This window comes from Lampris incognitus, chromosome 13 (assembly GCF_029633865.1).
Source record: "Lampris incognitus isolate fLamInc1 chromosome 13, fLamInc1.hap2, whole genome shotgun sequence".
NCBI classification, from domain to species: Eukaryota; Metazoa; Chordata; class Actinopteri; order Lampriformes; family Lampridae; genus Lampris; species Lampris incognitus.
Genome location: NC_079223.1, coordinates 33,418,747 through 33,432,422, shown reverse-complemented (window position 1 = coordinate 33,432,422; position 13,676 = coordinate 33,418,747). Strand labels below are relative to the sequence as shown.

The following is a 13,676-nucleotide window of genomic DNA, read 5'->3' as shown; positions in this document are numbered from 1 at the left end:
CAAGTCCGGCCATAGTCGGATCTGACGAGACCGGGGCGCGTACCCTGGACCCCAGTGGGCAACTGCATCGACACAAAGCCGATGCTTAGACCGCTACTCCACCGCGGACACGCCAGTCAGTTTTAACCTGTTTCATGGTGTTGAAGCTAGCACACAGCTAACGTTAGTGCAAACTAGGTGTCACATACTAGTGCTAGCTGGCTAACCTTAGCTACAGCCAGCACTTTGTTTGCGCTGTATAAGGATATTTTGAGATGACAACTAAATTCACTTACTCGCACATCCATTCGAAGTCGGAGAAATTTTCATGCTGGTCTGCTCGGACATGGCTATTAGCGCCTTTACGGAGGATGTTGCCAGGACAGGCTCCAATTGAGCCCGAGAGGCATTCACACAGGTAATGTGACATCTGGAGGTCTCATGTTCCCTGATGTTTTCGACCTTCATTATCTTGTTACCGATGACAAATGAATTGCTACGGTTTTTGGCATACTGGCGACAGACGGAGCAACTCAATATCACGGTCTGTGCATTATACTCCAGCCAGCCTCTCGCAGCTCCTTTATCGCCATACCTCCACTTTTCACTAAACTTTCTTTTTTTCGGTTTGGTGGTGATGGTGGCTTCTTCCTCCTCTTCGGGGCATTGTTGTCTTCTTGATGGTGGTTTTGCGCCTTCTAAATATCGCCACGTAACTGGTGTTGCTCGCTAACGTTAGATAAAAGAGTAGAGTAGGCTAGCGCCGAGTTGGATGGGTGCAGCTGTCGTTGTTCCTCTTGAGTGTGTGCGTAATGTTACCCGCCAGTAGCATCTACCAACATTCTAATGCACTTTTATTGGTTAGTTTCTGACATTGTTGTTGCGATGTTATTGCTGTTGCTAAGGAGAGAGAGAGCGAGAGAGATGGGGAATTAAGTGGTTGGATTTCACTTTTTTTGTTACTCGCCATTTGGCGGGTAGGCTTCTGAGATATACTTGCCAATCAGAAAATCTACTCGCATTTGGCGGGTGGTGAGTGTTAATTTCGGACCCTGCCTGGACGTGATTTTTATGTTCCCCAAACTACAAAGCACAGCAGCAAAGCATATCGTTATCACTTCTTTATTTTCAAGTGAGCAGAAAATGAAGTGCAGCGTTGTTCTCCAGAGATCCATTTCAATAACCCAAAGGTGGAAACGTCAAACTAATAAGAGCATGCTCAAAATGAAACAAACATATTTGTGGTGTTTCACTAATCAAAAGCTGATGTTCCAAGGATATTATATAAATGCAATTCAACAGGTAGTCTTTGAACAGACTAGTTTACTGCCGTGCTGCTGAATATTGTGGGAAAAAATTGTAAATGCCTTAAATTGGTCTTGTTGATTACTGTTCAAACTCAATACAAAGCAGCAGGAACGGGAGGCCACCACAAATGTGGACAGAAAGAAAGAGACTGACAGCTGACTCTCATTTTCCGGCCACATTGCAGCTCTCTTCAGTTCCTGGTCCAGGCTACTTCATCAAATGTCAGTCAGACTATTGCAGTGCATGTATTGCTGATCTCCCAGCCCATGCAATTCAGGAGGGTGATGCTGTTTCCAAACCTCACAATATGCTCTTTAGTCTCACCTCTTTTTGTTTCCTTGTACCCGGCTGTCAGTTGCAGCCCACATAAAGTTCAAAATCTTGCCGCTGGCTTTCCGGGCAGTTCAAGAAGCTGCACCGACATTTTAACTTGTACCCTACTGCACCCACTTCTTCCTACCTCTGGAAAGCTATCATCTATGCCCACTCTAAAAGGATTGAGTTCTTTGTCCTGACTTTTCTCTCACTTGGCCCAAAAATGGTCAAAAGAACTCTCATTTTCCATCAGGGCTTATAGGCTCACATACTTCATTCAAGGAAGACTAAAATATATTTCTCTATCTGGTCTACCTGAATTCAAGTGACCCTGGGCATGACTGTGCTGCTGATTTGGGGCATTGTCCAGTTAATATTTATTTTACGTCCCCGGTCATTTATGCTACTATTGTTGTTCTACCTATTATGCACTTACACTAGGTAGATGCAGCTGACATGGCATGCAGTCTTAGCTATAATGTGATTACTGTTCAGTGTGCTAAGAGGCTTTTTGGTTGACACACAAATGTACTATACCAAATAATTTGCTCACTGTCTTTTATGTCAGTTTGGATAAATGATTCTGCTAAATGATGTAAAATACAAATGCAAATACTTTTGCCAGTCAAGTACCATAATATTTTTTAGGGTCCAGTCAGGTAAAGTTTCAAACGATTGAGCTATGTTTCATGTCCACCCAGGTATCCTGCTGTTAGTGAGCTGGCCCCAGTCGGGACATCTGTGGGAACGATCCTAGCTGCTGCTGTCAACCAGTCCATCTTCTACTCCATTGTGGCAGGAAATGAGCGTGGTATGTGCTAAAAGGACATACATAGCACAAGTCCCTTATGGCCCGTCTTTCACATGTTCTACAAGAAAGTAAATATACATCTGTATTTACACTTGTGTTGTCTGTTAGACAAGCAGACAGACAGATGGGTGGACAGAGATAGTTTGATGGCTGGATGGAGGGATAGATAGATTGATGGATGAAGGGATAGATAGATTGATTGATCAATAGATAGCTACATTCTCCCTGAACATGTCTGACATTTTTAATTTCATCCTGGGAAAACAAAAACAGACAAATGTGAAGGGTTACCTCTACACTCATGGCTTACTTCTGTAAAATATATTTTCAAACACTGGTAAAATTGTTTCAAGATTTGGAACAGATATTTGTAGTTATAGCAGTGACTATTAAGTAGCTGTGTTGTCCTTTTACAGAAATGGTGACAAAAGTAAGAAAAGTGCCTTTTTCTCTCTCTCTCACTCTCTCTCTCTCTTTTTTTTTTTTTTTTTTTTTTTTTTTGCTACTTTGTCAATCCTCACATCACTTTCTGTGTGCTGTCTGGGAAAGACTGAAAAGCACAACTGGACCCTGGGAATGTACACAGGACAAGTGTGAGAGGTTAGCTCAGTTCCCTGAGCTGCAAGAGAGGGAGGGGAGGAAAGAGGGAAGATGAAAGATCGAGGAGGCTGACTGTGAAAGCTCTATTGACTTCTCCTCTTGTAAAGCAGCAGCCATGGAGATAGCAGGTCATTGGAGGAGGGTGCAAAAAAGGAGGGGGCAAAAAATCTGGGTGACCAAGGGGAATATCTTTGTATATTATCATTAACTTGTCGTGGCTGCAGTTACCTTATTCATATATATATATATATATATATATTACACACACACATATCAACACGGATACAGGAAAAAACATTTTAATACATTGCAGTACAGGCCTGTTTCGTGCGTCTCGCACTCATCAGCTGCTCCTTATTCCGCTCCTCATTAGTCGAGCACTCACAACACCATTGTCGGATTTGGAAAAAAACGCTATATATATATATATATATATATATGTGTGTGTGTGTGTGTGTGTGTGTGTGTGTGTGTGTGCAGATTGCTTATGGCATAAAACAGGCATGTACTGTCTCAAAGAATTTACTTGACTCACTGGATTTTATATATATATATATATATATATATATATATATATATATATATATATATATATATATATATATATATATATATATATATATATGATAGGGCTATTGGACGATTCAGAAAAAAATAACTAATTAAGCGCACAATTTGCTGTGATTAATTGGGATTCATTGCTTTTTTCTTTTTAAGACTGAAGCTTGTAATAATGAATATTTAAATGTAATATCACAGAATTCATGTAGAATCAGCACAAATGAAGTATATTTTAATTCAAATACTCTTATTTAATAGCATCTTTTTAACTTTGAACACAGATTCTGTCCTGTGAACTGCAGATTTCCAATATAGCCATCAAGGCTATCAAAATTGACTGTCAGCTTGAAAGGCATATTTCTTATATGCACTAACAGAAATAATAAGAAAGCCCAGGTCTATATGTTGATGTGCCAGTTGAATTTCAAAACCATCAAGGCTATCAGCTTAGAAGGGAATAATTTCTTGTATGCACTAATGTAAATGATAATTAACAGCAAAAAAATGTGTTCCATGTTCAAGTGCCAGTTGAATATAAATTGTCGGGAATTCACAACGTTCATTACATGTTAATTTATGATGGTGCATCACAGAACCCCATATGTGCCCCAGTGGCACCCTATACAGTACCTTGTAAAAGTATTCAACCCCCTTGACAGTCATTCATCCCTTCTGGATTATAAAAGATACATCTGTTCCTGAACAATATTATTTTTGTGAAACCTTAAGCTCAAACAGCATGTTCCCAAAGCCAAAATAACTTGTGTTTTGCTGATTTTTGGTAAATAAATTAAAACCTAAAATATAGGCCTTGCGCAATTATTCAATCCCCCACATATCAGTACTTTGTAGAGTACCCTTTTGCTGCAATAACAGCCATGGTTCTCTTGGGGTAAGTATGTACAAGCTTCACACATTCTGCTGAGTAACTTTTACCCATTCTTCTTGGCAGAATTTGTATAGGTCTTGCAGGTAGGTGGGATAGCGCCTCTGGACTGCCATTTTCAGTCTGTGCCACAGATTTTCGATGGGGTTGAGGTCTGGACTTTGACTTGGCCACTCCAAAATGTTCCTTTTTGTTGCTGAGCCATGCCATTGTTGCTTTAGCCTTGTGCTTAGGATCATTGTCCTGCTGGAAGGAGAACCTTCTCCCAAGCTTCAGTGTTATGGCAGACTGCAGCAGTTTTTCTTCCAATATTTCCCTGTAGTTAGCTCCATCCATTCTTCCCTCAATTTGAACAAGGTTCCCAGTGCCTGCAGATGAAAAGTAAACCCATAGCATTATGCTGCTGCTGCCTTGCTTCACTGTAGACAGGGTCTTTTTTTAGGGCATGAGCAGTGTTAGGTTTGCGCCACACATAACGCTTTTGAGATTTGGCCAAAAAGTTCAAATTTAGTCTCACCTGACCAGAAAACCTTTACTCGCATCCTAACTGGGTGTCCCTCATGCTTGGTAGCAAACTCCAAGCATGCTTTTATATGCGTAGTTTTGAGCAACAGCTTCTTTCTTGCCACCCTCCCATACAGGCCAGATTTATGGAGAGCCTGTGATATGGTTGACATATGCACATTTACTCCAGTTTCAGCCACTGACCTCTGGAGCTCCTTCAAAGTGATTGCAGGATCATCTGGCTTTCCTCAACAGCCCACATCTTGCTCGGACATCTAGCTTTGAGGGACGGCTTGCCCTACAAAGTGTCTAGGTGGTGTGATACAGCTTCCACTTTCTGACAATGGATCCAACAGCGTTCCGTGGGACATCCAAACACCTGGATATTGTTTTGTATCCCTTTCCCGCCTTCTGCATTTTAATCACTTTGTCTCTTACTTCAGTATTATGCTCCTTTGTTTTGTTTTTGGATTTTTTTCCCCCTTTTTCTCCCCAATTGTACCTGGCCAATCACCCCGCTCTCTGAGCCATCCTGGTCGCTTCTCCACCCCCTCTGCCGATCCGAGGAGAGCTGCAGACTACCACATGCCTCCTCCAATACATGTGGAGTTGCCAGCTGCTTCTTTTAACCTGACAGTGAGGAGTTTCACCAGGGGAGCGTAGCGCATGGGAGGATCATGCTGTTCCCCCTACCGACCAGAGGAGGCGCTAGTGCAGCAACCAGGACATATACCCACATCCGGCTTCCCAACCGCAGACACGGCCAATTGTGTCTGTAGGGACACCTGACCGGAGGTAACACGACCAGAGCCCGACCGGAGGTAGCCAGAGGTAACACGGGGATTCGAACCAGTGATCCTTGTGTTGGTAGGCACCAGAATAGACCACTACACTACTCAGACGACCCTTCATTTCTGGTGGATTTCACGCCCGGCTAATGAACTTTAGAGTGTTTTTTTTTTATACCCATAAACAAGGCCGTTACTTTAATATCTTACAAGTGCACACTAATTATATCCAATTGTGTTTACCTGAGTTTGTTTTAGGAATAATGTCATTTCTGTAAACTTGGAGCTTTCAGAGCACAAGGGGTTGAATACTTGTGCAAGCACTATATTTTAGTTTTTAATTTATTAATAAAAAGTCAGCGAAACATTTGGCTTTGGAACATGCTGTTAGAGCTTAAGGGTTCAACAAAAAAAAAACAATATTGTTCAGGAACAGATGTGTGAGTATCTTTTATAATCCAGAAATTAGTGATGACTGTCAGGTGGGTTGAATACTTTTGCAAGGCATTGTAGTAGAATATCTAATATTCTCCATGAGGGAATGAGGACTAGGAAAAAAGAGTCTACTGCTGTGAGAAAATGGAGAGACGAAGGTTACCCACTGTAAAGGCCCTTTCAGACACCACGTGACAACGGCACCGCTGTGCTCTGAAACCCATTACTTCCAATGGGTTGCGCCATGCCACAATGGCTTTTCACTGCATTGAGCAAAGTGTGGGTGCATATATATATATATATATATATATATATATATATATTCTCCCACAGAGCCATGGGAGCCGAGAACAGATTTTCTTCAAAAACATGCTGTGGTAAAAGAACAAAAATGGTGTGGAAGATTGATATTTTTTTCTAGAATGCCAGGTTTGCTCATCTACCCAACCAATATCTCCCTTTTAGTGGGTTTTTCATGTTCTCCATGTGTGGTTCCAGGTGATTTTAAGGTGAATAACAGGACAGGCGTGATCTCCACAGCTAAGCGTCTGGACTATGAGAATGTGACCAGCTATGTCCTCAGGGTCCAGGCTGACTCCATGCTGGTGGTCATGTCCAACCTTCGAGTGCCCTCCAAAAGTAAGTGTGGATTTAAACAGAGAGGGTTTGTTTGTTTTGTTTTTGTTTTGGGTTTTTTTGTGTGTTTTTAAATCAGGTTTGAAACTATCGTGTTCATGTGCTTGGACTGAGGTGCTTGATAATGACAGTCAATCAGCTTGAATATATGATTATGGTCTTGTGGTCAGGTTGTATAATGATGATCCAACAATAGTGGAGACTTTTATTTCAGGGATATTTCTCTGTGACATAGATAATAGATCCTATTGGACCAAAACAATCAATGCTCTACTTCACCACCCCCCTTCTTCCCTTGCACGTTCTCTTTCTCTCTCTCTCTCTCTCTCTCTCTCTCTCTCTCTCTCTCTCTCTCTCTCTCTCTCTCTCTCTCTCTCTCTCTCTCTCTCTCTCTCTCTCTCTCTCTCTCTCTCTCTCTCTCTCTCTCTCTCTTGCATACCAATGACACCAAATACACACTTACGCAATCTCACAAAGACCCACACATACTCGCCCACAGACAAACGCACACATGCACAGCACACATACTCTTCTGATAGTTGTGATGTAAAGTAGGGGATGCTCACTAGGGAGAGAGTTTTTTTTTATTTTTTTTTCCTGGCACGTATTGGTTGAAATTCTCTTTTGGCACATAGTAGAGAAGCCATCTCTTCCTTGTCAGTTATTGTAATGCAGATCAGCGCGCTGTGCAAGGGAACTTCCCTCTTTTTATCACTGGAACGTTGTCGAGTTCAAATAATCAGAGAAGAATGCGAGTGATTTCTATGATAAAGATTCTCTTAGCCCAATTAATCACTCACCGCATTCACACGTGCAGAGAAAGGTACAGCTCACATACACACACACCTGAGATAAGTTAGATAAGAAGCAATTTAACATGTTCTCTAAATGAAAATTGCACTCAATTCACTTCAGGCAGGGCTACTTCTTACACAGCTGCAATCCCTTGACTTAATGGAACTGTTTAACTCATGAATCATTTTCAGTTGTGTTTTTTTTTATGTGTGTGTGTGTGTGTGTGTGTGTGTGTGTGTGTGTGTGTGTGTGTCTGGGAGCCTGTCTGCTTGTTACTACGTGTGTGTGTGTGTGTGTGTGTGTGTGTGTGTGTGTGTGTGTGTGTGTGTGTGTGTGTGTGTGATCTTGTATGCTGGTATGCACAAATCTCTGCATAGGTGTTTGTTTGTGAACGCCCTTCCCATATCTCCTGCCAGTCTTGATACTCCAAAAAATTGAATAAAACCATTTTCAGAAAAGAGTGGAGAAGAGAGCGAGAGAGAGAGACTCCCCTTGGGTCCTCCCTCTGCACCTCACGCTGCAGCTTTTGTGCCTACAATTTGATGTGCTGTGTTTTTGTTTGCCCTATTCCCTCGGTGTGTCCTTAACTCCCATGCCACGTGACTTTATATTTTTTGTCTTCCCCCAGAAGAAAAATGGTCCTTGACAGCGCATATTTTTCACCTAAACTAAAGTGTGTAAGGAGTTGTGCTTTGTATATATTTATGCAGTACACTGCATAGATGTAACTGTGACAAATTGGAGGGAAGAATGTTTTCATTCAGTGAAATATACCATCCCTCTGAGGCTGCAACAGGCGTGGGAAACCACGTCAGTGTACCCCAACAAATATAGGAGTGACATCCAATATGTCCAGTCCCCACTGACCACTTCTCTTCCTTGACATTTGCTCCTCCTTTCACCCTGGGCCGTGATTCTTAATGTCCCTTCAAGATCAATGTCGTAATTGACGTATCCAGACACATGCTGTTTCTGACTGCAGTGAAACAATGCTCCTCACTGCTGCCAGGGCAAATCCAGTTCAGAGTTATCGCCATTCAGAACCTCGGCAGTACACGGTGACGCTAATTTCTCTCAGGGTTAGCGAGCGAGAGCTCGCTTAACAAGAAGGGCTTGGGAGGAAAGATGGGATGTGTGTATCCCCCCCGGCTGCATTCCACTCAAAATATGAACTTTATGAGTAATTGGTTGGTAAACAGAGCCCGGGCTGTGGCAGGGGGAGTTTTGTGCAATACCAACAAACTCGTTTCTTAATCTCTCATTTGAAAATGGATCTGCCTTAATCGAAATAGAATTAAGCTCTCAGTTAAGGACTTGAAAGCCTTGGCTATACTGAAATAACTTTTGCTTTTATTTCAGCAGAAACGGTCCAACTGGCAGCCTATTCGGAAAAAGTAATCCCTTCTGGACGAATAATTACTAATCCTTTAGGGATGTCCAAAGATATTTGTATTTGTAGCAAAATAATTTTATTGAAATAAAAGTGGAAAAAGGCATAACAAACCTTTTTTTTAACTACACTTCTCTATTAAAACATTAAAATAAGTCTTCTTCAATAAGCTATTATAATAATCATGAACACATAAATGTAATATTGGCCTATCGTTTTCATGAAACCAGCAATGAACATGGATAACCAAAATCGTTTTAAAGCTAACATTCAACTCCTAATCCATACTCAAACCAATAAACTAAGCTCTAAACTAATAAGAACCCATGTGAACGCTGTGAACCCCACCCCCCGCCCTGATTGGAGAATGTCATCAAACAAACTCCACTTCACATATTGCAGGTCCATCAGGGGAAAAAAAGACAAATAACGTTACGATAAACTACCACTGCAAAGCAGTTAAGGTAAAAACAAAACCAAATCAAAAAAATAGTTGCATAGCAGTGTGTTAGCTTTTGACTGTAGTTTGTCTTCCTGTCAACGTCAGTACAAACAGCACAAATACCCACCGCGCTCACACTTACGAGGGACACCAGCTATTTTGCTTTTCTTCTTGAAAACAAATCATTTTCCAAATATTTGCACTGAATAAATATTCGTAAAAACTCACTATTTGAGCTTTGCTGAAAACTATTTGGATTTGGCTACACCCCTATAATCCATACAAATAGGAATTTGCAAAAAAGTGAGAATGTTTTTTTTTTATTTTTTATAAATGATTGAAACGTTTACACCCATAATGAAAGGTATTAAATCTGTAACAGCTAGCCAACACTCAAATTCTAAACAGCTGTGGCAACACATGGAGATATACACTCACTGGCCACTTTATTAGGTACACCTTGCTAGTACCGGGTTGGACCCCCTTTTGCCTTCAGAACTGCCTTAATCCTTCGTGGCATAGATTCAACAAGGTACTGGAAACATTCCTCAGAGAGTTTGGTCCATATTGACATGATAGCATCACGCAGTTGCTGCAGATTTGTCGGCTGCACATCCATGATGCGAATCTCCCGGTCCACCACATCCCAAAGGTGCTCTATTGGATTGAGATCTGGTGACTGTGGAGGCCATTTGAGTACAGTGAACTCATTGTCATGTTCAAGAAACCAGTCTGAGATGATTCGAGCTTTATGACATGGCGCGTTATCCTGCTGGAAGTAGCCATCAGAAGATGGGAACACTGTGGTCATAAAGGGATGGACATGGTCAGCAACAATACTCAGGTAGGCTGTGGCATTGACACGATGCTCAATTGGTACTAAGGGGCCCAAAGTGTGCCAAGAAAATATCCCCCACACCATTACACCACCACCAGCAGCCTGAACCGTTGATACAAGGCAGGATGGATCCATGCTTTCATGTTGTTGACGACAAATTCTGACCCTACCATCCGAATGTCGCAGCAGAAATCGAGACTCATCAGACCAGGCAACGTTTTTCCAATCTTCTATTGTCCAATTTTGGTGAGCTTGTGCGAATTGTAGCCTCAGTTTCCTGTTCTTAGCTGACAGGAGTGGAAGCCGGTGTGGTCTTCTGCTGCTGTAGCCCATCTGCCTCAAGGTTCGACGTGTTGTGCGTTCAGAGATGCTCTTCTGCATACCTCGGTTGTAAGAGTGGTTATTTGAGTTACTGTTGCCTTTCTGTCAGCTCGAACCAGTCTGGCCATTCTCCTCTGACCTCTGGCATCAACAAGGCATTTTCGCCCACAGAACTGCCGCTCACTGGATATTTTCTCTTTTTCGGACCATTCTCTGTAAACCCTAGAGATGGTTGTGCGTGAAAATCCCAGTAGATCAGCAGTTTCTGAAATACTCAGACCAGCCCGTCTGGCACCAACAACCATGCCACGTTCAAAGTCACTTAAATCACCTTTCTCCCCCATTCTGATGCTCGGTTTGAACTGCAGCAGATCGTCTTGACCATGTCTACATGCCTAAATGCATTGAGTTGCTGCCATGTGATTGGCTGATTAGAAATTTGCGTTAACGAGCAGTTGGACAGGTGTGCCTAATAAAGTGGCCGGTGAGTGTATATATATATATATATATATATATATATATATATATATATATATATATATATATATATACATACACACATACATACATACATACATACATACACATACATACATACATACATACATACATACATACATACATAGTATACAGTATATACTTAGCACAAAAAGTAAGGAAGTTTGTGTTTGGTAGATTATTTCTTTGTTGTAACAATGCTTCTTGGCAATAAATCTTATACCGTTGGAAAGCCTGTTTATGTCCCTTTTAAATGGTGCCACATTTGTAAGGAACATGCATTTGTGGGATGAGCAGCAGAGCTGAGTATGTGGGTTGCGCCCATGAAAAATTTGCCAAATCTTCTCTGCCAATGCCAAACAGCTTATTTTGCTGTTCCTATTGACTCTTGTTTTGAGCTTCTGGTGCCCCAGGTGCTGACAATCAGGTGCCTGATATAAGATTTATTGCCGAGAAGCATTGTTACAACAAAGAAATAATCTACCAAACACAAATTTCCTTACCTTTTGTGCTAAGTTTATATATATCAATATGGATACAGGAAAAAAGATTTTAATGCATAGCAGTACAGGCCTGTCAGCAGCACTTATCAGCTGCTGATAAGTGTGAGACGCACGAAACAGGCCTGTACTGCTATGCATTAAAATCTTTTTTTCCTGTATCCGTGTTGACATTCCACTCCTCATTAGTCGAACACTCAACACCATTGACGGTTTCGGAAAAAAACGCTATATATATATATATGTGTGTGTGTGTGTGTGTGTGTATATATATATATATAGGCAATGTAAACTGTATTTCTTTCTTTGTTGAATCACATTAGCAACTGATGAGTGCGCGACGCACAAAACAGGCCTGTACTGCTATGTATTAAAACTTTTTTCCTGCATTTGTATTGGTATTTTTTGTTTTGTTTAGTTTTTGTAATGACTGGCCAGAAGAATATTCTGAGAAGCTATTTCAAGCTGTTTTTTGACGTGTTGGTGCAGGTGATAACACTTAGTAAGGCTGTAAATTTGAGGCTGTGTGACCCAATAAATGGGATGAGTGTATTCCACACTTACAGCTTTGATGACCCATTCTGTTTTTATCTGTCAAGTGAGGCTGCAGTACACCTGGGACAGTCAGACACTTAAATAAACTGAGATGAATATTGTATAATTTTATAGGATGGTAAATTGGCTTTTGATTTCAATGACGAGATTAGAAATACAACATTTATAAGTCTAGCCTAAATATAACAACAACTCGAACTTGATGACACAATTGCAGAAACTTGGCTGCCTTAGAAGAGGCTGAAGTGGTTAGATTGTGATGTAAAATAAATGAAAAACAGAATTTGTTGATTAGCTGCATAATGTGACTGGGGAAATTAGGTAACAAAGTAAAAACGTCAATTTTCATCTCACGTTGTCTATGAATGCATTCTGTTCCTCCTTGTTTCACAGCCAACACAGCCAAGGTGTTCATTGAGGTGCAGGATGAGAACGACCACCCTCCAGTCTTCTCGAGGGACCATTACATCGGCGGAGTAGCTGAAGATACTAAGACCTTCACCTCTGTGCTCAAGATAGTGGTGAGCAAATCTTGCATGACATCCATCTGCATGATCAGTGTTCTGTGCTCTTTTCCGTTGTGTTCTTGTGTCTATCTGTTTGTGTGGCAGAGCACATGGACGCGTGGAAACCTCAGCGTCTGATTCCGTTCCTGTTCCTGAATGCTTTCTCTGCAGCCAACAGCGGGGAGTTTTATCTGATCCGCTTTCTATGGAGTTCCCTGTGATTCCTCCATATCACTCCCTCCATTTTTCTCTCTCCATCTCTTCTCCCTCACTAGTTGCTTTGTCCATTTGCAGATTGGATCAGAGTGGAAGATCATTATCCCCGTCTGTTCATAGAGGCATGATGCAAGATCCTATCGGATTTTTTTTAGCCTGTTTAACCCAGGAAGAAGTCCCTTTCTGTCATTCTGTTTGTGTGTGTGTGTGTGTGTGTGTGTGTGTGTGTGTGTGTGTGTGTGTGTGTGTGTGTGTGTGTGTGTGTGTGTGTGAAGGGGGGAAGCATGTCTTCACACCTGTATCTGTGTGTGTCTGGTATGTGTATGCGTGTTTAACATGAAAACATGAGAGAGAGAGACTGGGCATCGTGAACATTTCTATCCTATCCACATACAAACACAAACACATTCATGCAAACACCTAAACGTTCACTATAACATACATATACATACGTATAGGTAATGATATAAACAGGCATCTACAACTGTGCACACACAGAAGGTTGGAAGAGAAAAAATAGCATCGAGGCAGCAGCCTTGGCATGTGGTTTATGTCTTATATTTCAAAAATTCCAGCTCATGACATCTGGCCCCTGTGGCTACTCATTGCCATGTCCAGGGATCATTCAGTAGGATAGAATCAGGTGTTGAGTTGAAAGCATGAGCTTCAGGCTTGTGGTTGAATGCTATGTGGAATTTGTCCTCTTTTTTTTTTTTTGTTTATTTGGGAAGGGACCATGTACATTAATCAACATTCGAAACAAATGTAAATGTACCCGAGTTAGCTAAGAGG

At 41.4% G+C, this 13,676-nt stretch overlaps 1 protein-coding gene across 1 annotated transcript in view; it reads left to right on the top strand.

Moving 5' to 3' along the window:
• LOC130122460 (protocadherin-15-like) overlaps positions 1-13,676 on the top strand; it is a 299,505-nt gene that overhangs the window by 248,374 nt on the left and 37,455 nt on the right. The window contains exons 25-27 of the mRNA XM_056291387.1: positions 2,304-2,413; positions 6,686-6,826; positions 12,556-12,683. Of these exons, the coding sequence (XP_056147362.1) occupies positions 2,304-2,413; positions 6,686-6,826; positions 12,556-12,683 (379 nt within the window). The remainder of the gene's footprint in view (positions 1-2,303; positions 2,414-6,685; positions 6,827-12,555; positions 12,684-13,676) is intronic.